Below are 27,711 nucleotides of genomic sequence, written 5' to 3' on the forward strand. Positions count from 1 at the left end.
TCCTTTTTTACATACACACACAGAAAAAGAGTGACCATGGTTCGTTTCTCTATTACAGATCAAATATTTATTTATTTCACTTTAACACAGAATATTACCTTATGTAAAAATACAATTTATATCACAATTATAGACTACGTATAAACCCCTGAATAAACCTCTTTGGCGACATTCACATGTCAGAATTTGAAGAAACCTTCATGATGGTACACAATGTGATCATTGCATGTTCTTAACCAACTGTCAAATTCATTATAAAACACAGCCACCCAAAATTGTCTGCATGCCAGTAAACACTTTTCTTTATTTTTTTTCTACAAACATATTTCCATTGTTTTAAAGGGTCATAGATACAGATTCCAACAATGCATTTGGATTTATAAACCAGTTTGTTAAGATTTGGAGCTGTCTGGACACTAACATCATGTTGACACTATCACTGATCACCTGCGTCTCCAAAGATGTCATTCTTCGTGCGCTCCATCTCTGCAAAGTCAAACTCCGTGCCCATCACGCGCTTGTAAATGTCCTTGATGTCGTCACAGGTGGTCTCGAAGTGGGTTGTTGCATCATACGTACGGGAGATAAATATCTGCAGATATCCCAGATGCATAGAAGGGAAAGAGGAAAAAAATTCAAATAAAGTCTAAACCAATGATGTATACAAATCATGTCTACAGGCCTATGACTGAATAGGCTATAGCTAGGTTTCCATCCAATTGGCGACAGATTTTCATGCGAATATTCTAAAATATACAAAGAAAATATCTGAATTTTCCCACCAGTGCTATGTTTTCACCAAATGGACGTGTAGCCGATAAAAATCAGTGCACACAATGTATTTTTTTCACTTAAAATGTTCATGTAGCAAATACAAATCTAAAGTTCAATGCGTTTCCATCACATTTTCAACTCTACCTAAAAGAAATGTGCGTTATAAAGCAAAATGTGCCTACTCCTGGTCTTGGCACCTGCGCTCGAGCCAATATCTTGCAGATACTGTAGTGCGGGTAGGCTGTGTGGGTTTGCTAGTCTACATTATTTGATTATTATGGATAAGAATGAGAACATTTTTATTTGTCGAACAGCAGTCAAGCATCAATCATAATGTCACCAGAATAAGAACCTAGATTTTTATTGGAAAGCAGCATCAAACTTATCACCCTACACTTTCACCACCCTGGGAAATTCATCATCATTTATAACTGCATGGTTTCCCAAGTCGTAGTGGGAGGACCACACACCATATCGAGGTCAATTTGGAGTCAAGTGATATGCTGGTTTTTATATCAATATTTTCGCATAAAGTCGATACCACTGCCATTTCAGGCACAAAAAGATCCCACCATGTCGAACGAACAAATGATCTGTCGGCATTTACACCAAAAATTCCTGTTTCCATTACAGCTATTATTATTTTTTATTTTTTTAAACATGACTTTACTTGTATGAAAACTGGATGGAAACATGGTTAGTGTTCAGAAAATGTTTGCGCCTCCTGTTGATTTCAAAGTGCAGCACAACAAGAGGATTAGGAAATATGTACTCACCTGGCTGTCTTTTCCCATGTCAGTTGGTGCATACTGATCGCTGATGCTCACAAACCTGAGGAGAGAAGTTTTCAACAGGGTAAGGAAACATGAATTTGGAACCAACCAAGTGCATTACACCTTAGTCATGTGAAAATAATATTACAGCATTGAATTCCAGTGATGTGAGCCCTAACATACCACAGTGCATTTGTAAAGTATTCAGACCCCTTGACTTATTCCACATTTTGTTATGTTACAGCCTTATTCTAAAATTCATGAAAACAGTTTTTCCCCCTTAATCTACACACAATACCCCATAATGACATGGGCATTTTTGCTAATGTATAAAAAAATTGACTTAAAAAATAAAAATCTTAACAATTCAGACCCTTTACGCAGTACTTTGGCAGTGATTACAGCCTCGAGTCTTCTTGGGTATGACGCTACAAGCATGGCACACTTGTATTTGGGGAGTTTCTACCATTCTTTGCAGATCCTCTCAAGCTCTGTCAGGTTGGATGGGGAGCATCGCTGCACAGCTATTTTAGGGTCTCTCAAGAGATGTTCGATCGGGTTCAAGTCCGGGCTCTGGCTGGGCCACTCAAGGACATTCAGAGACTTGTCCCGAAGCCACTCCTGCGCTGTCTTGGCTGTGTGCTTAGGGTTGTTGTCCTGTTGGAAAGTGGGGTTGTTGTCCTGTTGGAAACATTAGCCCCAATCTGAGGTCCTGAGTGCCCTGGAACAGGTTTTCATCAAGGATCTCTCTGTACTTTGCTCCGTTCATCTTTCCCTCGACCCCGACTAGTCTCCCAGTCCCTGCTACTGAAGAACATCCCCACAGCATGATACTGCCACCACCATGCTTCACCGTAGGGATGATGCCAGCTTTCCTCCAGACCAAAAAGTTCAATCTTGGTTTCATCAGACCAGAGAATCTTGTTTCTCATGGTCTGGAAGTCCTTTAGGTGCCTTTTGGCAAACTCCAAGCAGGCTGTCATGTACCTTTTACTGAGGAGTGGATTCCCTTTGGCCACTCTACCATAAAGGCCTGATTGGTGGAGTGCTGCAGAGATGGGAGAACCTTCCAGAAGAACAACCATCTCCACAGAGGAACTCTGGAATTCTGTCAAAGTGACCATCAGGTTCTTGGTCACCTCCCTGACCAAGGCCCTTCTCCCCCGATTGCTCAGTTTGGCCGTGCGGCCACTTTAGGAAGAGTCTTGGTGGTTCCAAACTTCTTCCATTTCAGAATGGAGGCCACGGTGTTCCTGGTGACCTTCAATGCTGTACCTTTTTTGGTACCCTTCCCCAGATCTGTCTCGGAGCTCTACGACAATTCCCTCAACCTCATGGCTTGGTTTTTGCTCTGACATGCACTGTCAACTGTGGGACCTTAAATAGAAAGGTGTGTGCCTTTCCAAATCATGTCCAATCAATTGAATTTACCACAGTCAGACTCCAATCAAGTTGTAGAAACATCTCAAGGATGAGCTCAATTTCAAGTCTCATAGCAAAGGGTCTGAATACTTAAGTAAATAAGGTACTTCTGTTTTTTATTTTGAATAAACGTCTGAACCTGTTTTCGCTTTGTCATTATGGGGTATTGTGTGTAAATTAACAAGGAAATGTTATTTATTCAAATTTAGAATAAGGCTGTAACGTAACAAAATGTGGAAAAGGGGAAGGGGTCTGAAAACTTTTCCCGAATGCTCTGTATAGTATCATAGAATCAAAGGCCTACTTCTGTTCAATGGGCTCCAATAGATCCAGGGCCGGTTTGAGCTCCTTCTCTGGGTCATTGGTCTCCACTACGCTGCTGGCGATGGCAATGTACTTGCCCTGCGCTGCCACATTGTGGGCCGAGGAGATCATACACACGTAGATGTCTAAAACGAAAACACAACAGATCAGTGACATATTCACTAAGCTCTACTAGGTGGTGTTCAGTAGGATATAAAAACTAGCAAAATGTTTTGAAACTGAAAATTTGCATTTCTTCCAGGTCCCTCCCCATTTTTTAAATTCTATTTGGTGCCTAATGAACACTGTCAATACCATTCAAAAAGTCACAACATATTTCAGTGACAACTTAATTTCAACACAAGGATTTATGAAACGCTTATCTACTGCTTAATGTGGTATGTATGGTTACGAATGTATTATTAAGTATTTATGTAGGCTAGGTATCCAGGAGTCTCACCATGTTTCCTGTTGACCTGGATCTGAGGGATGATGATCTGGCAGGAGTTGACGTCGCCGGTGTTCTTGATGGGGTGGCTCATGACACAGATGATACGGACCACTTGGCCGACCTTGCTGACTCTGTCCATGATGTAGCTGGGGTCACAGATCAGCTGCTTACAGCGAGCTATCTGGAGAGGGAAGGAGAGATGGTAGTGGTTAGGGTTAGGGTTATAGTTAAGGTTAGGATGGGTTAGAGTAAGGGTGAAGTTTACGTTTTGGGTAAGGCATAGGGTTAGCCAACTTCCACCTGGAAACATTCAAAATCCGTTGGTTGTAGTATACACCACCCTAATTAAATCGCCATTAAGAACTAATATCAAACAATATTTTATATATATACACATTTGACAAAATCTCACCTCTCCCTCCGACTTGACCCCCACTACCTTTCCATTCTCCATAACAATCTCCTCTATGGGCTTGTTCAGCATGTATGTCCCACCATAGATAGCACTCAACCTAGAGGAAGAGAGATCAATTCGAAGACACTGGTGAATAACGGAGCATGGGGTGGGTTCATATGATTACTATTAGTGCCGCTGAGCAGACGCTTTTAGAGTCATGGTGCAGTGAGTGTAGAACATTTACCGTGCAAGTATGTGATCCCTGCAGGAATTAAACCTTGGGTTCATCAACCAAAAGGCTTCAGATGGACAAATGATAATGGCAGTGAGGAGGTAAAGTGAATCTTACCTAGCAAAGCCTTGTGGCAGCTCCCCCAGGCCGTAGAGAGGGTAGAGGTAAGGACTCTTGCCGTATCTGGCCAGAGACTCACTGTAGAGCTTAATCCTGTTGATAGTGTCGATGCAGGGCTGGTCCAGGTAGCTGAGATCAAACAAAGAGATAACACTTCGTTATTACGTTCATGAATAAGCCATCCTAAATGCTTCTAAATATTTTAAATTTGACACTTTAAAATGTAAAGTCCCCATATTTGGGGACCCTATTAGATTTGTTTTATTCAATTCATCCCTATCTGCAAAAGGTGACTATCTTGGCTATTGATTTCATGTGACTTACTACCATATATGGGCATTCACAAATAAAATTATAAATAGAACAGCAAGAAACATACAAATATATATTAAAGTTGATAGTCTGTGTCTGAAAAGGCAACCCTATTCAGTGCACTACTTTTTTACCAGACCCCTATGGGCCCTGGTAAAACATTTGTGCACTATATATTGTGAATAGGGTGCCATTTCAGATACAGCCACTTACTCGTCTGTCCTGTAGAGCGCGAGGGCGTGGCCAGTGAAGTCCATCACATCCTGGCCCAGGCTGAACTTCTTGTACAGGTCACGCATTGTCGCCTTGTTGGGGTCGACACCCTCCATGGTTTTGGGATCGTTCACATCATAGTTGGCAACGAAGATCAAGAAGTTCCTGAAACGTCTCTTCTCGAAAATCCCCATCAAACCTGAGCGGGTGCAAAAAAGTCAATGAGAGAGAAAAAGAAAAACCTTTTGAAATAAGACTAAGAATGTGGTCCTGTGTGGCTCAGTTGAAAGGTTGTGGGTTCATTTGTGGCTTAAATTCCTGCACTCACTCACCTTAAGTCACTTTGGATAAAAGCTTCTGCTAAGTGGTATACACAGTGTAAAAAACAATAAGGACACCTTCCTAATATTGAATTGCACCCCCCACTTTTGCCCTCAGAACAGTCTCAATTTGTCGGGGAATGGACTCTACAAGGTGTCGAAAGCGTTCCACAGGGATGCTGGCCCATTTTGACTCCAATGCTTCCCACAGTTGTGTCAAGTTGGCTGGTGGAGCACTCTTGATACACACAGGAAAATGTTGAGCGTGAAAAACCCAGCAGCATTGCAGTTCTCGACATACTCAAACCGGTGTGCCTGGCACTTAATATCATACAAATATTTAAGTGCCTTTTGAACAGGGTATGTTTCGTACACTCTGTATTGCATAAGTTAATAGAATACTTGATTTACCTGCCGGTCTCACAGTAATTGACCGTTAACATAAACACATCTAGCATGTCCTGTCTTCCACGCAAAGCCTACAAGCCACTGATGCAGACCTTTGGAAGATCTACATTTTAAATAAATCCATGTAATATAGCCTACACCATCACAATAAATCCATTATTTAATTTTTAGACAGGTCTAAAGAAAATGTAGTGTATTTCAGAAGAACAGAATAGCATACGGAGTTGTCCTCATGTTAGGCCCTGATCTGGCTATGCCATATGGCTGTGGGCTACTAGTTCATTTACCAGGCAAGATTTGCTTAGAATTCCATATAATTATTTTATAGTATGAAGAATACAATTGAACATTGTTGAATGAAATAGGAAGGATATTTTCTCCAAACAATGAGGGAGTGCGCCCATGTGGCTATCCTGTGTTTAACGGTTAACAAAGCAACAGTTATGCTTAATTTAGAGTTATTTATGTAACTTAAGTTGCGATACAAATGTTGGGCTATAAGTTTTGATTTTTAATACATTCTAAAGCTGCATAATGCGACTCTAATGATGATTTGGAAAAAGTTGCATTAAAAGCATGAGCTCTGCTTTGTTTTGTTTTATGCAGCCAGTGGCCATTACGCCCTTGGGCTGAATATAATAATTATATATAATTCCCTTCTCCCCACAACGTGCCGAAGCACCTCTCACTCACATGGCTCTCAGTCATGTGATCGGGTCTTTCTCACAGGCTACAAGTGAAGACAGACACATTGAGGACTGAACTTCGTGCGTCCTTATCCAATTCCATGGCACATATTGAAGATATTGGATGAATTGTCCAGATTTATTTTTCCTCAGCCAACAAGATGAGTTGGCCTAACGAACAGCAAAAGCACTAGCCTACGTCAATATACTATCCACCATAGTACAAAAAAGTTAACCTATTCTATTGTGCGAGAAATAAATATTCCAAACATAGTCTGGGATAGTTGTGGGATGCGATAGACCCAAAATGAATACAACCACTAACATTAAAAGAAACTTGTTATAAGCAATGAGCCTGAAGCAAAAGATACCGTTTAGCTTAAAATGTTGATAAACTATTATCATAACGTGCCCTCAGGGGAGAATCCCCCCCTCTCTACAGTTTTATGACTTTACGACAGGTCATAAATACCTGGTAGAAACTGCCATGCAGAATTGAGGGGGAGAGTCTACCAGAACAAAGAGCTTCCCTTAGTTCAAAACCCCTAATCCACAAAATGGGAGAACTAAACAATATTTCTACTTTTGAGAATGTGGGAATGATCCGTGGACACTTAAGGGACAGTCATTTCGAGTGCGTTTCATTTGGTGATCTCATGAAGGACAGGAAACACACAACTGTATCTCTTAAAGCAGTGATTCTCAACTTGGGGGGGGGGGGGGGCAGATATTGGTTATCTAAATTCGCTCACTGTGACAAAGCAAGGGATGGGGCACAATTGATTTGAACAGAGGGACAAAGTGGATGCCTTCAAGATGAAGCTTACCGTTTGGGCAAATATTTCTAACGGGAGGATTGACATGTTTCCCAATGATGATTTCAAGATTCAGAATCTGATCAACAAAGCACACAGCAACACACTGAAAAAAACTGTTAAACAGCATCTTGTCAAGCTGAAGGGAAAGTTTTGTGACTACTTCCTGGATGAGAACAGGAGACAAGACACCTTTTGAGTGGAGATGGGAAGCGTCATGTTGCTAAGCAAAGAAGAGGATCAGCTGGTGGAGCGGTCATTTGATCGTGGACTGAGCATGCACATTCCGGAAATGACACTGCCACAGTTCTGGTGCAGCGTCGTGGGAGAGTATGCTGCTCTCGTCTGTCACGCAATCAGAATCATGTTACCGTTTAGCACTACCTATCTCTGAAAGTGGCTTCTCTGCTATGGCAGTTGAAAACTAAAAGCAGAAACAAACTGGACAGCCAGCATGACCTCCGAGATGCCCTGTCAAACATCAGCCCAGACATGAATAAACGTATCAAACTGAAGAATCACCCCCAGTTTTCCCACTGACGGGCCACACACACTAAATAAACAGGTAAATTAGTTATTGTTCAGTATGTTCATTATTATTGTTAATTCATTCTGACATTCATATATACATTTCATTGAACTGGTTAAAAATGTACACCTTTTCAAGGTTGTGAAGCTATTCATATAGTAATGGCTGATTACGAAATCCTAATGATTGTCGTTTTCTATTTTAAAACACTGGTATGCGTTACTGTTCATTAACATTATTGGACTGGTTTCGATGGCATGTTCTGAATCTAATCATTTATTACACCCACTCCTGAACTGGTTGCCTTAAAATGGCTTGAATTCTCTTGAATTGATAATAAATGTTTTCTCAGTTAATATGGCTGTGTAATGACTTTCTTTAATACCATAATAGTAGCCCATTGAGACAGTCTATTTTGCAAGTGAAGCCTGCCCAAGATGGCAGCTGCAATACAACGTTAAAATATAGCTGCAATACAACAGTCCATAATATTGCATCACGACTAAATTGTCATTGTCAATTTTGGGTCCCCAGGCAAAACCAGTTGAGAACCACTGTGTTAAAATGTACATTTCCCAGCTGTCAGGTTTACATCTAAATATTGTGAAAAGTATGTGATTAAACATGAAACTCCCCGCTGATCCTCAACACAGGGGCCCCACAAGGGTGCGTTCTGAGCACTCTCCTGTACTCCCTGTTCACCCACGACTGCGTGGCCATGCACGCCTCCAACTCAATCATCAAGTTTGCGGACGACACAACAGTGGTAGGCTTGATTACCAACAACGACGAGACGGCCTACAGGGAGGAGGTGAGGGCCCTCGGAGTGTGGTGTCAGGAAAATAACCTCACACTCAACGTCAACAAAACTAAGGAGATGATTGTGGACTTCAGGAAACAGCAGAGGGAACACCCCCCTATCCACATTGATGGATCAGTAGTGGAGAGGGTAGCAAGTTTTAAGTTCCTCGGCATACACATCACAGACAAACTGAATTGGTCCACTCACACTGACAGCGTCGTGAAGAAGGCGCAGCAGCGCCTCTTCAACCTCAGGAGGCTGAAGAAATTCGGCTTGTCACCAAAAGCACTCACAAACTTCTACAGATGCACAATCGAGAGCATCCTGGCGGGCTGTATCACCGCCTGGTACGGCAACTGCTCCGCCCTCAACCGTAAGGCTCTCCAGAGGGTAGTGAGGTCTGCACAACGCATCACCGGGGGCAAACTACCTGCCCTCCAGGACACCTACACCACCCGATGTTACAGGAAGGCCATAAAGATCATCAAGGACATCAACCACCCAAACCACTGCCTGTTCACCCCGCTATCATCCAGAAGGCGAGGTCAGTACAGGTGCATCAAAGCTGGGACCGAGAGACTGAAAAACAGCTTCTATCTCAAGGCCATCAGACTGTTAAACAGCAATCACTAACATTGAGTGGCTGCTGCCAACACACTGTCATTGACACTGACCCAACTCCAGCCACTTTAATAATGGGAATTGATGGGAAATTATGTAAATATATCACTAGCCACTTTAAACAATGCTACCTTATATAATGTTACTTACCCTACACTATTCATCTCATATGCATATGTATATACTGTACTCTAGATCATCGACTGCATTCTTATGTCACTAGCCACTTTAACTATGCCACTTTGTTTACTTTGTCTACATACTCATCTCATATGTATATACTGTACTCGATACCATCTACTGTATGCTGCTCTGTACCATCACTCATTCATATATCCTTATGTACATATTCCTTATCCCCTTACACTGTGTATAAGACAGTAGTTTTGGAATTGTTAGTTAGATTACTTGTTGGTTATCACTGCATTGTCGGAACTAGAAGCACAAGCATTTCGCTACACTCGCATTAACATCTGCTAACCATGTGTATGTGACAAATAAAATTTGATTTGATTTGATTTGTGAAAAGACAATGTGATGTTAACCTTCTAAACGAGAATAAGGATTTTCATATAAAGATTAACTAGTCAGCGGCCACGCCCATGTGAGCATAGAAATTACGTCGGTGTCAACCACCCTTTTCTACTCTAGAGTATAAAACCACCCATGACGAAATTTACATTTCATGTCAAAGAGATCCTCAGAGCCGGACGTCTCAGATGGTCGCCAGGACGTCGTCCCCAAGTTGGAATGGCTACAATTCTATAGGCCACGGAGACCATACAGCTGTAGTTTTGCTACACGGCTGGAAATGGTTAAACTGAGACTATTGATCACTACAGAATAAAAGCAAAATCTTAGACACATAATTACTATTCTGCCGCTAGAAATGACATAATTCCAGATTGAGAATACCGACAACCGACGAAGCATCTATTCTATGAGAACATTACCGAATGGTACTCTGAAGTATCCATTCTAACCACCTACAACCATGAAAGACATTGTTATTTCTGGGAAAGTTAAGTAGACTCTGATGAACTCTACAGGACGATTGAGTGTTTTCAACGGAGAGACAACAACGACATACGGGAGTAAATATATACATTGCAATTATTCTCGAATGAGCGGCCGTTCATGTGCAAAGGATTAGCATTTCAATGATTAGAATTATCCACTGTGTGTGTCCTGGCCACATCTGCAGTCCTCATTCCTCCTTGCAGCATGCCTAAGGCACGTTCACGCAGAGGAGCAGGGACCCTGGGCATCTGTCTTATGGTGTTTTTAAGAGTCAGTAGAAAGGCCTCTTTAGTGTCCTAAGTTTTCATAACTGTGACCTTAATTGCCTACCGTCTGTAAGCTGTTAGTGTCTTAACGACCGTTCCACAGGTGCATGTTCATTAATTGTTTATGGTTCATTGAACAAGCCTTGTGTTTAAGCCCTTTACAATGAAGATCTGTGAAGTTATTTGGATTTTTACAAATTATCTTTGAAAGACATGGTCCTGAAAAAGGGACGTTTCTTTTTTTGCTGAGTTTATTAGGAAAGTTGATAAATAAATATAGAAAGCTGATCCTCTTTAATAGAGGCTATTGCATAGCCTGTATCGCATAGCCTGTCAAAAGTATTGTGCAACATGAGCTCATGGGCTGTCATTAAGTGTTTGATTAGATTTGCATTGATGTCAGAGTGATTAGAGGGACAATAGAGTGCTGAGTAGCCTAATTGGAGAAGCCAAATTACCATGACTAAACAGTCACATGGAATTTGACTGACTTCGTGATCTTCGACTGCCGGTTTGGCGATAATACTGCACCTCAACGGCCCTAGGAGTGACACAAATCTTTTTTTCTTAACTTGACAAAAAATGTATGCACTCACTGTACTGTAAGTCACTTTGGATAAAAGCATCTGGCATAGCCTATATTATAGAAATAGGCAAATGAAAATCCCATTGATATACTCACTGGAGGCCAGTGCCTCGGTCTCAGTAACCGGCACTTTGTAGATCGCTCCCTTCTTGTAGACATAGCTGCCCTCGATTACCTTGAAGTCCAGGTAACGGGTCACCTGAGTGATCAGCAACATTCGCACAAGCTGACCTGGGTATAGAAGGAAAAAAAATAGGTAACGTTTGTTAAGGGATGCAATGGAAAACATGTCAAAACAATCCTGATGTATACCAAGACGAAAGAAGCTGCTGAGGGAGAGGCCTTTGATAATATTCATAAAAAGTAGTTTACGTGGGTTGTATCATTTTATAACATTTTGCAAAAGAAAATGAAAACGTCTTCTTGGACAAGTCCAAGTAGTCCCTTTCTGTACAGTCCCCTTTCTTCTGTGTCGTGGCTAATAAACACAAACCATCAATGAGGATTATATCTGGAATACCATGGGTGTATTCATTAGACGATGACCGTAGCAAACAGTTACAAAACATTTTGCAACAGAAGCCCTTTACTCCAAATGTAAAATGTTTTGCAACGAAAACAAACGTTTCTATTGGACAAATGCACATTGGTTCCTCACAGTTTCATTCCGTTTGGGATCCTAGTGAATTGAATAGACCCCACATTGCTTTCCTACCATTGGCCATCAGAAACTTTGGGATGAGGTCCACGCTCCAGTCCCGACCTCTTCCCATGGACTCTGGAGGTTTGCCTGGAAGACTGAAGCGCTTGTACAACTGGAGGGGGACAAGAAGAAGACAAACAGAAATTATTAAACTTTGTATTATTACCTCATCAATTTCATTAATTCAATAAAACATAAAGCTGTCAGATTTTGAGTATCTGAAACTCAGGACGTGCCACAAAGTATTGCTATAACACGAGATGTGAGTGATAGCATACATAATATAACATATTACTATCTGTGTGATAGCACCACACAGTGGGGGCTGTGGAACCTAAGGTTAATAATCTAAAACCCTTTTGACACTACTGAGCCAAGTTAAACCAATTACTGGGCTGGCCTAGTTAAGGATCCACAATAGTTGCCGGAAGGGAATATGTGTAAAGAAAATATACCAGTGAGCTAAGTATGGTTCGGCATTATAGTATGAAAAGGGTCATATTCATCTTGTGTGTCTTTGCTTACATCTTCCAGTGGCGTGATGGACGCACTCTCTGCTCCATAGTAAGAGTTCCTGTCCATATGAAGCACCTTCTTCCCCTTCACTGACATAATGCCAGACAGAATGCACTCCTATGGAAGAAAAAGATAAGTCAGATAGCTCGGTAGCTACACAAAAAGATATGTAAAAATGGTCATTTATGTTTTAAATGTGTAAACAATTTAAACAACACAGTAAAGACAAATTTAAGCCCAGCGAGCTAACAACACAACTAGCTAACTAATACAGTAACTACTTAGCATAGCTAATTAGCTCCATTTTACTATAGGGAAAATAACTGGAAATACTGTTGTATGGGAGTTGTCCCTTGTTGCTGAGCGGGGAAAGTATCACCACACTCGGATAACACTAATGAGAATCACAGTAGACACCGATTTCCTGAGAAACAAAATCTGAAATTTGAGATCTAACAAACGAGCAAGCAAGCTAATTTAGCACTAACGTGAGTTAGCGGTTTGTTAGCCATGACATTAGCCTACAGATTAGCCTACACATCTAGGTTATTAGCTGTGACCATTGTTGGACGGTTGTACTATATTGCTTTTGTCAGTTCTCACCGTTAGGCCGGTCCCGAGAACAATAACATCGTATTCTTCATCCATACTGAGTGTCCTTCTGTACTTTATCCCTAAATATATAATTTTTGTTAGTGGAAATGGAACGGCTGTTTGATAGTTTAAGAAGTTGTTCGGCTGCACAGCGCAGGTAATGATACCCGTGAACGTACCCTTCTCTGTGGGTTGGCGGATGTTTTTGCGCATGTCTAATCGACGTTTTCTGGGATGGGTTTTTTATCGGTGGAAACAAGATGGCGGCTCTGGCAAGAGCGCCAACATATATACACGAATAGATGTCAGAAGTATCCCTCATCGAGCGTTTTGTTCACAACCTGCACGTCTTTCATGCATCATGAAGACCAGGAGCATGTTTTATAGCCTGGATTGAATAAACTAGGACCGTTATTAAAGTCAGCAAGATGTGCGAGAGCTATGCTCGCTCGCTGCTGCGTGTGTCGGTGGCGCAGATCTGCCAAGCGCTGGGCTGGGATGCAGTGCAGCTCACAGCCTGCGACCTGCTCTCCGATGTTCTTCACAGATATATCCAGCAGTTAGCCAGGGGTTGTCATCGATACTCGGAGCTATGTAAGTACTGTGTTTCAGACATGTCCACTGTAAATTAAATTAATCTGTCTAGGTATTGGGTCGCGTTGTTTATTCCACGCTCTGTGACTAGCGCCCCCTCCAATCAAGGCCTAGTGCTAATGTCAGAGACATGTACAGTAAAGTTAGCCTAACTCTTAGTCATGTAAACAATGACTAGGTTGGTTTGCAAAAGTACTTTCCCAAGCATTACATGTATTTAATGTTTAGCTAACTACAGTCATGATATACATTTAGTCGCTTATGACCATGTTTGTTTCTCAATTTGAAACGGGTCATACTGTGGTGTGTGTGCTAACTAGCTAGCTCAGATGTCAACATGGGGGAGTGTTCTAACATACTGTAGTTCCAATGAAAACAGTGTGGCATCTTGTTTAGAAATGGGCTTAAAAAAAGACTAGGTAACGTTAGCTGTAAATGCCACTGACTTTCCCGGGTTGAATTTAATCAATGATTTGCTGAAGGCATAATTGATGGTCTAAAAAATAACTTCTGTCTGATTTTTGAAAATCTCTTACGTCATGCAATGGTGTAAAATACTTCACTCAGTTAGTTTGTTGTAGTGTGTATACAACCGACCCATGCACAACTATGGGGCAAAACAGACCGTGTTGGCTTAGATTGTTGACAACATGTCAACTTGATTTCGTCTCCAATGTTTATGTAAATTTGCATAATGTCATGAGCACTAGTCTCTCAAATATGTACTTACAGCTGTTGGTTTTCTAGCTTGCTAATTTGAGCTATATTGCATAGGCGTGACACCTCAAAACAAAACATGGTATCAAGAACAAGATAAAACTAACTGAAACAAGCCACCTACGATCCCCCACATAGAAGCTTCTAGTCATTGTTGCCAACTATTTGGCCATCCAGATCCACAATAACACAGACTTCTGCCCCATTGAAGCGTAAATATTGTTTTTTACGCTATCAGCTAACCCATCTATAGTACATGTATCATATATGCATTCATAGAAGGGAAGGAAACATAAAGGTTTGATCAGGTCTCATGCATGCACTTTTCCTCTCGTCCTAGATGGGCGAACAGACCCAGTACTGGAGGACGTGGGCCAGGCCTTCAGACTGCTGGGTGTGAGCCTGTCTGAGCTGGAGGACTATGTCCATAACCTGGAGCCTGTGGGGTTCTCCCAGCAGACACCTCTCTTCCCCCTCAGCAAAAATAACATGCTGCAGTTCCCTCAGCCTGGAGTGGGGGTACGGGGGGATGCCGAGGAGAGGAGGGAATACATTCCAGATTATATGCCACCCTTGGTCTCTTTGCAAGAAGGTGAGGACTTTAACTATATTAATTGTGTCTGAGGGAACTGTGTGTGTGAGACTAGGGCTGTGGCGGTCATGAAACTTCCTCAGCCGGTTATTGTCATGTAAATGACTGTCGGCCTCGCGGTAATTGACCATCAATTAACATAAATCCATTAACATCTCCAGGCCTCCACACATACAAGCCGCTGATGCTCGCCTTTGGAACATCTACATTTAAAGTCTAATACATTGGTTTAATATGCATCATCACAATAAATCTATTATTTATTTTAGACAGGTCTAAAGAATCATGATATGAAGAAAATGTATTTCAGAAGAACAGAATGTATGTTATATGCTTAGCCTATTTCACTACACGTATCAACCACTGTTTGAGGACCATGCAGCCTCTTGCTGTGCGACAGGTTATATTCCGCCAAAACTCTGTGTGCCATAGACTCGCCAACAGTGTTCCTGCAGCTACCCAGTGCTTAATTTGGGAAACCAAGTGAAATCTGTTCTGGAACGTTGATAGCAGTGTTTTCACAATGAAACATATTGCATTAAACTGTTGACAGCCCCTCTCTCTGCGCACGCTCGAGAAAGAAATGAAGGAGAGAGAGGCGGAGATGGAAACGTACAGTGGTGAGGTATTCTATTGCCAAAGGAAATGTCAGCCTATTAATTATGAAAATATAAAAAATGCCTTTATTACTAGGCTATTCAAAATACAAATGCACTATAATTGTAGGCTAACTCGAAGCCACCCTCCACAATTAATGAGCCAACAGCATCACCTAGACCTATATGTTCTCTCCCAGTCTCATGGATAGAAAGTTTGGAGCGTAACATAAGGTAACCAGCCCATCCAGTATGCATAATACAGTCCAGTACTAGAATTAGTTTAATTTTGGAGTATAGGCTAGACCAATTATGTATCAAAGACCTCTTAAATTGTTTAAAAAATATATATATATATGTTTTCTGCCATGCGTATTAGGCTATAAAGGCATAATAATTATTTTAATACTGTTTTTTTTCTGGTTTGGGCTCATATAGGCCTATGCATAAGCTCTAATACAGTGCCTTCAGAAAGTATTCACACACTTTTTCCACATTTTGTTTGTAAAAATAATTTTAAAAATTATAATAAAAGGATTAAATTGACTTTTGTTTCCCACTGGCCTACACACAATAACCTATAATGTCATAGTGGAATTATGTTTTTCTGAATGTTTATACATGTTTAAAAGCCACCCTGACAAATGCATCTACATTAATCTACATCTACATTTGGGGCAGCAGTTAGCCTAGTGGTTAGAGCATTGGACTACTAACCGAAAGGTTGCAAGATTGAATCCCCGAACTGACAAGGTAAAAATATGTCGTTCTGCCCCTGAACAAGAAAGTTAAAAGTCACATAAGTTGCATGGATTCAATCGGTGTGCAATTATAGTGTTTAACATATTTTGAATGACTACCTCATCTCTGTATCCCACACATACAATTATCTGTAAGGTCCGTCAGTCGAGCAGTGAATTTCAAACACAGATTCAACCACAAAGACCAGGGGAAAAGAAAAGAAGGGCACCTATTGGTAGATCGGTTTAAAAAAAATTTTAAAAAAAAACCTGAATATCCCTTTGAACATGGTGGAGTTATTAATTACACTTTGGATGGTTTATCAAAACACCCAGTCACTACAAAGATACAGGCGTCCTTCCTAACTCAGTTACCACTCAGGGATTTCACCATGGGGCCAATGGTGACTTTAAACAGTTTCAGAGTTTATTGAATGTGATAGGAGAAAACTGAGGATGGATCAACAACATTTTCGTAACGCCTTAATACTAACCTAATTGACAGAGTGAAAAGAAGGAAGTACAGAATAGTAATATTCAATTTGACAGAGCTTGAAGAATTTTGAAAAGAATAATGGGCACATATTGTTCAATCCAATTGTGCAAAGCCCATAGAGACTTGCCCAGAAAGACTTGCAACTGTAATCACTGCCAAAGTTGATTCCTTAACGTATTGACTCAGGGGTATTTCAGTATTCATTTTGAATACATTTACAAAAGTTTCTAAAAACAGGTTTTCACTTTGTCATTATGGGGTATAGTGTGTAAATTCAGGCTGTAACACAACACAATTTGGAATGTCAAGGGGTATGAATACTTTCTGAAGGCACTGTATGCTTATAGTGTTTTGATTTAATCTTAGAAAGCATTGCCCATTTAGTTGTGTTAGGCTTTGAAACAACATCCACAATAACCATGTTTTCCACTCAGTTTCAACCTGTTGTTTAACTTCTTTCTTCAAATTGATCATCACAGTGAGGTCAGTTTTAAAAGCATGATACTGTTATGATGACTGTTTGATGGGATTTTCGATTGCATTTGCTTTGATGTCGGAGTGGTTAGAGGGACAATAGAGCGCTGAGTACCAGGCCATTAGCACCTGTCAGTTGTTAACGAGTTGGGTACTGAATGCATGTCCAGAGTGCCTAAGAGGAAATTACCGTGACCGTTTGACTGCGGTTATGACTCATGACTGATGGAGTAGTGGTAATATGTTCACTGCAACAGCCCTACGTGAGACACGTGTGTGTGCATTTGTGTGTTAATGGGGTTACGATGGACAGATAATCCATGCTTTTTTCTTTTCTTTGTCCTTTAATACAATACTAATCAGAGGGTGAGATTGATTGAATGACAGTGATGAACCTTTGACTTTCTCTCTCACTCTCCCTCTACTTCTCTTTGCTGTGTCTCATCCTCTCTCCCTCTCTCTCTTCTCCCATCTATAGAAGAGGAGGAGGAGGAAGCCCTGGCTGACATGGGCACCTCTGCCGAGGCCATGCAGGTCCCGCTGGACGATACAGACGAGGACATGGATGACGACGAGGTGGTGAACGATGAGAACCACCCTGTGAAGAGACACCTGGACAGCCCCGACGCCGCCATGGGTATGATGCCTACCTCCAAGAGGCCTCGCATGCACCCCGGCTTCAGCCCCGACTGGAGCATGGAGCCCAGGGAGCCCCTCACCTCCCTCAACCCTCAGCGTGTCCCTCCAGGCATGATGGCCTCCCATTCCCACGACAGCATGGGTTCAATGTCTCTGTCCCCAGAGACACCTGGGCCTCCGACATTGTTCAGACCCCAGCCGGTGACCCCAGGGAGACACTCTGATCATAAGTCTCATGGCGGTCAAGGCCGCAAAGGGCCCAAAGGCTCATCCCCTGGTAGGCCACGGACTAAGTCCCCAAAGGGGGTCAATGCTGGTGGGGCAATGTCAGGCAGCCCCATCCGCTCGCCCAAATCTTCCAAGGAGCGGAAAAAGTCCCCGGGTCGGACCAAGAGCCCTAAAAGTCCCAAAAGCCCCAAGATTGGTTCTGGAGTCAAATCTGGTTCTCACTCCCAGGGAAAAGCAGAGGCTCAGGCCCTGGCCCTACAGAGACTTCCCTTATCGGCCCTCAGCGAGAGGATGGGGAAGGAAAACATCCACGTGCGGCAAAGCCTGGAGGAATGCGAGCTGGCGGGTTTCGTCTCTGATAAACTCTGCGAACCTGGCGGCGACAACGCTGATATTGACGATTCTATCGACGCTGTGATTGCCAGGGCATGCGCTGAGCGAGAGCCTGACCCGTTTGCCTTCTCATCAGGCTCCGAGTCGGAGAGTGATGGCTTCTCCTCTCCACGGAGGCTTACTATCATGGAGCCAGGCGGAACGCCTAAGCTCTCACTGGTTGCCAACAGCCTGGGTAAAGACACTTCTACGCCGCTTCAACTCAATGCAGACAGTGGCCCCGGGAACTGGACCATGGACGACTCCATCAATGAGGTCCTACGTAAAGTAAACCAGGGAGGTCCCAATGCGGGACACCCCCAAGGCGAATCATACCTGTCCTCAGCATCCGCCTCGCCCCCGACCCCTGAGCCCCTCCTGAAGATGTACGAGGAGAAGAACAAGCTTGTCTCCTCGGCTGACATCAAGAAGAAACTCAAGAAGGAGCTGAAGACAAAGATGAAGAAGAAGGAGAAAGGAGAGAAGCCAAAAGATAAAGAGAGGGATAAGGACAAGGGGAAGATGAAAGAGAAGAACAAGGATAAGAACAGGGATAAGAGCAAAGATTCTTTCTCCAAGGAGGCCAAGATGCCGTGGAAGGACTTCGGTAACAAGGACGATGACCTCAGGGAACACTTCCTGGGTCAGAGGCCAGGGTTTGGCGGACCAGAGGGCTCCATGATCAAGATCAAGTCGCGAGATGGAGGGGATGGCAGTGGTAAGAAGGAGAAGGACAAACACAAAGACAAAAAAAAGGACAAGGAGAAGAGCAAGAAGGGCAAAGACAAGCGGGACAAGGGTAAGGACCGGCAGAAGATATCCTCCCTCACCCCGTTCGGTTTGAGTGACATGCCTGCCCTGTTCAGCCCATCGACGTGTCTCCGCATCCCCTCCATGCTGCCGCCTCTACCGCCTATCCTCCAGGAAAAGGATGTGAAGAGCAAGGAGAAGGACAAGAAGAAAGACAAGAAGGAGAAGAAGAAGAAGAAAGATAAAGACAAGGAGAAGGAAAAGGAGAGGGAAAAGTCCAAGGAGAAGGAGAGGGAGAAAGAGGAGAAGAGGAAAGAGAAGGAGAAAGACAAGGAAAAACGGGAGAAGGAGAAAGAGAAGGAAAAAGAGAGGATTAGGCTGGAAAAGGTAATTTGTGTTTTTCCAGTTTTGATTTATAGTGTAGCGTTTGTAACAGTGACTAACTGGTTGCTCTCCTTTCTTCTGTCACAGGTGAGGGTGGAGACTCCAGTTGCTGTCCCATCACCAGTCATCCCCAGGCTTACCCTAAGGGTTGGGGCTGGCCAGGACAAAATGTATGTTTCTCAATTCAATTAAACTTTCTGTCCATATATATGTCCCTTCATTTAACTTACAGAGCATTCGGAAAGTTTTCAGACCCCTTCACCTTTTCCACATTTTGTTACATTACATCCTTATTCTAAAATGGATTAAATAAGAGATACCTTATTTACGTAAGTATTCAGACCCTTTTGCTATGAGACCTGAAATTGAGTTCAGGTGCATCCTGTTTCCATTGATCATCCTTGAGATGTTTCTACAAGTTGGAGTCGAGCTGATTGGACATGATTTGGAAAGGCTCACTCACACCTGTCTATATAAGGTCCCAATGTTGACCGTGCATGTCGGAGCAAAAACCAAGCCATGAGATCGATTAAATTGTCTGTAGAGCTCCGAGACAGGATTGTGTCGAGGCACAGATCTGGGGAAGGGTACCAAAAAATGTCGGCAGCATTGAAGCTCCCCAAGAACACAGTGGCCTCCATCAGCCTTAATTGGAAGAAGTTTGGAACCACCAAGACTCTTCCTAGAGCCAGCCAAACTGAGCAATCGGGGGAGAAGGGCCTTGGTCAGGGAGGTGACCAAAAACCCGATGGTCACTTTGACAGAGCTCCAGAGTTCCTCTGTGGTGATGGGAGAAACTTGCAGAAGGACAACCATCTCTGCAGCACTCTACCAATCAGGCCTTTATGGTAGAGTGACCAGACTGAAGCCACTCTAAGATAAAAGGCACATGACAACCCGCTTGGAGTTTGCCGAAAGGCATCTAAAGGACTCTGACCATGAGAAGCAAGATTCTCTGGTCTGAGGAAACCAAGATTGAAGTTGTTAGCCTGAATGCCAAGTGTCACGTCTAGAGGAAACCAGTCACCGCTCATCACCTGGCCAATACCATCCCTACGGTGAAGCATGGTGGTGGCAGCGTCATGCTGTTGGGATGTTTTTCAGCAGCAGGGACACAGGGTGATTAGTCAGGTTTGAGGGAAAGATAAACAGAGCAAAGTACAGAGAGATCCTTGATGAAAACCTGCTCCAGAGCACTCAGGACCTCTGACTGGGGCGAAGATTCACCTTCCAACAGGACACCGACCCTAAGCACACAGCCAAGACAATGCAGGAGTGACTTCAGGAAAAGTCTCTGAATGTCCTTGAGTGGCCCAGCCAGAGCCAGAACTTGAACCCAATGGAAACTATGGAGAGATTTGAAAATAGCTGTGCAGCGATGCTCTCCATCCAACTTGACAGAACTTGAGAGAATCTGCAGAGAAGAATGGGAGAAACTCCCCAAATACAGGTGTGCCAAGTTTGTAGCTTAATACCCAAGAAGACTCGAGACTCTAATTGCTGCCAAAGGTGCTTCAACAAAGTACTGAGTAAAGGGTCTGAACACTTATCTAAATGTGATATTTGTTGTTCTTTAAAAAAAACTGTTTTTGCTTTGTCTTTATGGGGTATTGTGTGCTGATTGATGAGGGGGGGGGGAACAATTTAACCAATTTTAGAATAAGGCTGGAATGTACTTTCCGAATGCACTCTAATTTGTCCACATCATACAGTTACATCAAGCACATACAAAACACAGACACATATGAAACCATACATAGAAATAATGTACCTGACAAATTTTGTTGGCTCTGTGCTGCAAGGCAGCTGTATTGTTGATCTGCATGCAGTAGTGTGTCATAGGCTCTGGTTTGACCCCCCTCTGTTTCTCTTTATATCCATCTCCAGAGTTATCAGTAAGGTGGTTCCCAATTCCGAGCCACCGCTGCCGCCACCCAAGATGCCAGCACCCAAGATCACCGCCACTAAATCAGGACCTGGCAGTCGCCTTCAGCCCCCACCACCTCCACCACTATTGTCTCCAGTTGTACCCTCGTTGCTCTCCCCTGCCTCCATTCTGTCCTCCAGCAAACTGCCTGTACGCAGTGTGATCACTGAAACTGTCAGAACATACGTGGTGAGTCCCGGTCAGACCCTCTACCTCAACCATATACAAAATGATGTATCTGTCATGCCTATCTTCTATCTCAGGGGTTCTCAAACTTTTTGGGGCCGGGGACCCCTTTTGTGATAGCAAATTCATCAGGGAATAGCCTACAAGGAGTTTTACTATGATGTCTGCAGTGCATGGCTGGACGAGTGTTGTTACGACACCAGAATTTTGACTTCGATACCAGGTTTAGTATCACAATACTCGATACCAAGGCAAAAAAAAGCAGGCATATTAGCCAAAGTCACAGAATGGCCCTTGATCCAGACAGAGAAACTCAGCTATTGCTCTGTTCAGTTGCTGGGCATCTTTTGAGTTCAACATCATTACATAAAAAAAAAAATGTAAGTCAAATTGTTCAGAGACGGACATGTATGCTTTAATGAATAAATTATACAATCAATGTGACTTTGGTAAAAACAATCTAACTACATAACAAAATAATGACAATTTATTTGAATGGTAAATCTCTATTGATGAACTGGGTAAATCAAGATGTAGCTTCGGCTGAGTCACAATTCAGGTAAATACATATTCAATAGGAGTGTGTGTTGCATTGAGTTAGTGAGCATGTTTTGGATGATATCATCGGGCTAAAGATTACAAACAAGCTGTTTTACTTCCATTCGGGACTTATATTATTGTACTGATCATCAACATTTGCATATTTGGACATTTACTTTAACCAGTAATGACTCATTCACAAGGCAAGAGGGGGACGGTGGTCGGAGCCCTACTCATACACAGTCAGTTCGCTGAGGAAATAGGTCATCTTTGGGAGAGACACGTGAGAGAGAACGATTTTAAGTGAATTAATAAAGTAGTTGCAATCAGCTTTAAAATCACTATATTTTTCGCATTATAGTTTGCATATTATCACAAACAAAGTACTAGAGTAGTGAATTGATGTTAGTTTCAGCTGTAAGCTAGCAAGGAAAGTTAGCCTACAAATATGGAAGCTACCAGTATTTTCTTGCATTGTAAAGTGTTCAGGGGACATCGGCTGCACTGACACAGACACATTTGGCAGAATTACCAAAATCTCTCTTCTTTTTTTTTACCAAACCGTTTTTCATGTTCTAACATCGAAAAAGTACCGATGTTTCGGTATACTGTGCAACACTAGGCTGGATGTGTGATGTACAGTTGAAGTCGGAAGTTTACATTACACTTACAGTGGGGCAAAAAAGTATTTAGTCAGCCACCAATTGTGCAAGTTCTCCCACTTAAAAAGATGAGAGGCCTGTAATTTTCATCATAGATACACTTCAACTATGACAGAAAAATGAGAAAGAAAAAAATCCAGAAAATCACATTGTAGGATTTTTAAGGAATTTATTTGCAAATTATGGTGGAAAATAAGTATTTGGTCACTACAAACAAGCAGGATTTCTGTCTCTCACAGACCTGTAGCTTCTTCTTTAAGAGGCTCCCCTGTCCTCCACTCGTTACCTGTATTAATGGCACCTGTTTGAACTTGTTATCAGTATAAAAGACACCTGTCCACAACCTCAAACAGTCAAACTCCACTATGGCCAAGACCAAAGAGCTGTCAAAGGACACCAGAAACAAAATTGTAGACCTGCACCAGGCTGGGAAGACTGAATCTGCAATACGTAAGCAGCTTGGTTTGAAGAAATCAACTGTGGGAGCAATTATTAGGAAATGGAAGACATACAAGACCACTGATAATCTCCCTCGATCTGGGGCTCCACGAAAGATCTCACCCCGTGGGGTCAAAATGATCACAAGAACGGTGAGCAAAAATCCCAGAACCACACGGAGGGACCTAGTGAATGACCTGCAGAGAGCTGGGACCAAAGTAACAAAGCCTACCATCAGGAACACACTACGCCACCAGGGACTCAAATGCTGCAGTGCCAGACATGTCCCCCTGCTTAAGCCAGTACATGTCCAGACCCGTCTGAAGTTTGCTAGAGAGCATTTGGATGATCCAGAAGAATATTGGGAGAATGTCATATGGTCAGATGAAACCAAAATATAACTTTTTGGTAAAAACTCAACTCGTCGTGTTTGGAGGACAAAGAATGCTGAGTTGCATCCAAAGAACACCGTACCTACTGTGAAGCATGGGGGTGTAAACATCATGCTTTGGGGCTGTTTTTCTGCAAAGGGACCAGGACGACTGATCCGTGTAAAGGAAAGAATGAATGGGGCTATGTATCGTGAGATTTTGAGTGAAAACCTCCTTCCATCAGCAAGGGCATTGAAGATGAAACGTGGCTGGGTCTTTCAGCATGACAATGATCCCAAACACACCGCCCGGGCAACGAAGGAGTGGCTTCGTAAGAAGCATTTCTAGGTCCTGGAGTGGCCTAGCCAGTCTCCAGATCTCAACCCCATAGAAAATCTTTGGAGGGAGTTGAAAGTCCGTGTTTCCCAGCAACAGCCCCAAAACATCACTGCTCTAGAGGAGATCTGCATGGAGGAATGGGCCAAAATACCAGCAACAGTGTGTGAAAACCTTGTGAAGACTTACAGAAAACGTTTGACCTCTGTCATTGCCAACAAAGGGTATATAACAAAGTATTGAGATAAACTTTTGTTATTGACCAAATACTTATTTTCCACCATAATTTGCAAATAAATTCATTTAAAAATCCTACAATGTGATTTTCTGGATTTTTTTTCTCATTTTGTCTGTCATAGTTGAAGTGTACCTATGATGAAAATTACAGGCCTGTCTCATCTTTTTAAGTGGGAGAACATGCACAATTGGTGGCTGACTAAATACTTTTTTGCCCCACTGTATCAGTCAACATCTCAAGACATCAGTCAGGAAGCTAAAGCTTGGTCGCAAATGGGTCTTCCAAATGGACAATGACCCCAAGCATACTTCCAAAGTTGTGGCTAAATGGCTTAAGGACAACAAAGTCAAAGTATTGGAGTGGCCATCACACAGCCCTGACCTCAATCCTATAGAAAATGTGTGGGCAGAACTGAAAGCGTGTGTGAGCAAGGAGGCCTACAAACCCGACTCAGTTACACCAGCTCTGTCAGGAGGAATGGGCCAAGATTCACCCAACTTATTGTGGGAAGCTTGTGGAAGGCTACCCGAAACGTTTGACCCAAGTTAAACAATTTATAGGCAATGCTACCAAATACTATTTGAGCGTATATAAACTTCTGATCTACTGGGAATGTGAAATAAATCTGAAAGAAATAATTCTCTCCGCTATTATTTTGATATTTCACATTCTTAAAATAAAGTGGCGATCCTAAAACAGGCAATGTTTACTAGGATTAAATATCTGGAATTGTGAAAAAACGAGTTTAAATGTATTTGGCTAAGGTGTATGTAAAACTTCCGACTTCAACTGTATATTCTTATTTTAGTCCTGAGTGTCTTGTTGCTTACAATTTCTCTCCGTAGATTCGTGATGAGTTGGGGAACCAGATCTGGATCTGTCCTGGTTGCAACAAGCCTGATGACGGCAGTCCCATGATCGGCTGTGATGACTGCGATGACTGGTACCATTGGTAAGAAAGGCTTTGCTTCATTCATTAATTTATCTACTGTGGTTCAGTCCAGCTGATATGACTAGTTATTGCTGCAGAAGTGAGGAACATTTACTTGGATACTAGTTGTTGAACCTAAAAAATATACTTATGCTGCACTGTGGAAAGCTGATATCCACTTTTACTATGTATGTATCCCTTTTATATCCCTCTAACTTCCCTCCTTTCTTCACTCACTCACCGATTTTGTCCTTCTCTCCTCAGGCCATGTGTTGGGATGGTCTCGGCCCCTCCCGAGGACCAGCAGTGGTTCTGTGTGAAGTGTGCTGGCAAGAAGAAGGACAAAAAACACAAGAAGCGGAAACACAAAGTGCATTGAGACTACGCTAAACAAAGCACACTTTGGACTTTTCATTAGCTGGACTGACTGCTTCTTCAAGCCATACTGGAACACTTTTGGCACTGCTGTAAAAAAAAAAGAAAAGAAAGAAATTAAAAACATGACAGATAAGACATTCACACATGATGATTTTAGTGAATGACATGAGCCTAACAGACTCTTTAACCAGCACATATCCAACCTCAGCTTTTAAGGCTATGTCCTAGTTCTGTACCCTTCTCCCAAAGTGTGCATGTGGCTTGCACACTAAAAGCATTGGATTGATGTAAGCATTGGCTGGAGAGAGTTTCCACCTTTGTTTAAATCGGGAGAATTAGGACGCAGTCTTTGTTGTGCGAGCCCTTGGCCCAGCGTTCTGTAGGTGTGATGTCGTCACAGAGATCATGCCTTTCCATCATCGTGGTTCCAAACCGATCACTGTTGAGTTCAATGTTGTCAAAGATAGCATTGGCATGGTATAGAGAGAAATCTACATTCATCCATCTTCATATTATTCTTGTTGTTTTGTTAGTATTTCCATAGCCTGGTCCGTTATCTGTTTGTGCTGTCTTGCCAACTCCTATGGCCTTTGGCTTGAGTTGGAGATGGCAAGACAACACAAACATATCTGGGAACAAGGCTAGTATTTCCACAAAAAGGTCAATAACATCAAACTGAATGACAGATTCAGATCCCCCCGGTTTTCTGCAGTATCATTTAAATATGTCATGTATATAAAGGTAACTGCATTTGTGTGTATTATAAAATGCGTAAATACCAACTTCCAACCAAGCCAAGTGCGTTCTGTTGTTAGGAGTCTTCTGACTTGTTAAATCCATTTCCAAATTATTATTATTATTATTTTTTTTAATGATTTTCTGTATATTTTTTTAATTACATTTTTTTTCTCACCCTTATGAATTGTCCCCCAAATCAGTTATACTGTAGCTGTGCTCGTTGTACACGTATCTCATTTTGCTGATATTTACAATATTAAAGCCTAACAGTCTCATTGCCATCATTTTTTTTTCAAAAGAAGTCACTCATTTGTACCTAACTTTTCTGTACGCAACTTTACTTTGATATCATTTGAGGGCATACGCACTTCTATCTTCCTTCATGCATTTACATTGATGTGCAATTCTGAACCTTTCCCTATACATTTTTTTCCTTTGTTTTGATGCATTTAATTCATGAAAATACAGTGGAAATATTTTAACAAAACAGTGAATTTGAATTTGTACAATTAATCAGAAGATGTTTTGATGAAGAAGTAGTAGTATGTCATTTTTGCCTTCTTTGTATTTCTGTCTGAGGAGCAGGGAGTCATACTGCTCAAAACATATCCTTGTCACCAGCTGGAGGTGAACCACTAGCCGTCTCAGCTGTAGCAACCAAGAAGAGCCTAGTGCAGAGTGTTTGAGTAAATGTTTCTGCTCCCTTGCCAACTCCTTATGCATGTCCAAATACCATAAGGAGTTGGCAAGAGAGCAGAAATGGACTGGCACCCAAAAGTCTAGTGTATAGTCTAATAGAATGTTCAAGTACTAAAACCTAGTGCAGAATGTTTGAGTAGGCCTAAAGCCTAGTGTAGAATGTTCGAGTAGGCCTAAAACCTAGTGTAGAATGTTCGAGTAGGCCTAAAGCCTAGTGTAGAATGTTCGAGTAGGCCTAAAGCCTAGTGTAGAATGTTCGAGTAGGCCTAAAGCCTAGTGTAGAATGTTCGAGTAGGCCTAAAGCCTAGTGTAGAATGTTCGAGTAGGCCTAAAGCCTAGTGTAGAATGTTCGAGTAGGCCTAAAGCCCAGTGTAGAATGTTCGAGTAGGCCTAAAGCCTAGTGTAGAATGTTGAGCAGGCCTAAAGCCTAGTGTAGAATGTTCGAGTAGGCCTCAAGCCTAGTGTAGAATGTTCGAGTAGGCCTAAAGCCCAGTGTAGAATGTTCGAGTAGGCCTAAAGCCTAGTGTAGAATGTTCGAGTAGGCCTAAAACCTAGTGTAGAATGTTCAAGTAGGCCTAAAGCCTAGTGTAGAATGTTCAAGTAGGCCTAAAGCCTAGTGTAGAATGTTCAAGTAGGCCTAAAGCCTAGTGTAGAATGTTCAAGTATACTCTCCGGTAACATTTGACTTTACTTAAAGCCAACTGGTGTAATGCTTTATCTCTTATTATAAACCTGTATGAACCTTTATTTCTTATTATGATGCTTAAAAAGCCTAAGGTAGGTAGGATGTTATAGTAAAGCTGAGTTCAGAATGTTTAAGTA

General features: G+C 42.2%; 2 protein-coding genes across 2 annotated transcripts; one reads left to right on the top strand and one right to left on the bottom strand.

The window, feature by feature from the left end:
• Positions 1–40: 40 nt before the first annotated feature.
• On the bottom strand, positions 41–13,047 carry LOC115109712 (rab GDP dissociation inhibitor beta-like). Its single transcript, XM_029634968.2, has 11 exons — positions 12,873–13,047; positions 12,279–12,386; positions 11,766–11,865; positions 11,147–11,281; positions 4,998–5,196; positions 4,470–4,601; positions 4,136–4,235; positions 3,733–3,904; positions 3,274–3,418; positions 1,551–1,605; positions 41–592 (listed from the first exon to the last, which is right to left on the bottom strand). Exons 1-11 carry the CDS (start codon positions 12,915–12,917, stop codon positions 437–439), a joined length of 1,347 nt encoding a protein of 448 aa, XP_029490828.1. The 5' UTR covers positions 12,918–13,047; the 3' UTR covers positions 41–436.
• Positions 13,048–13,113: 66 nt separating this feature from the next.
• LOC115109711 (transcription initiation factor TFIID subunit 3-like) lies at positions 13,114–26,465 on the top strand. Its single transcript, XM_029634967.2, has 7 exons — positions 13,114–13,457; positions 14,515–14,766; positions 17,551–19,448; positions 19,533–19,615; positions 21,333–21,561; positions 24,989–25,095; positions 25,339–26,465. The coding sequence occupies exons 1-7, from the start codon at positions 13,292–13,294 to the stop codon at positions 25,451–25,453; spliced, it is 2,850 nt and encodes a 949-aa protein (XP_029490827.1). The 5' UTR covers positions 13,114–13,291; the 3' UTR covers positions 25,454–26,465.
• Positions 26,466–27,711: the final 1,246 nt, after the last annotated feature.

Source organism: Oncorhynchus nerka, linkage group LG25 (genome assembly GCF_034236695.1).
Source record: "Oncorhynchus nerka isolate Pitt River linkage group LG25, Oner_Uvic_2.0, whole genome shotgun sequence".
NCBI lineage: Eukaryota > Metazoa > Chordata > Actinopteri > Salmoniformes > Salmonidae > Oncorhynchus > Oncorhynchus nerka.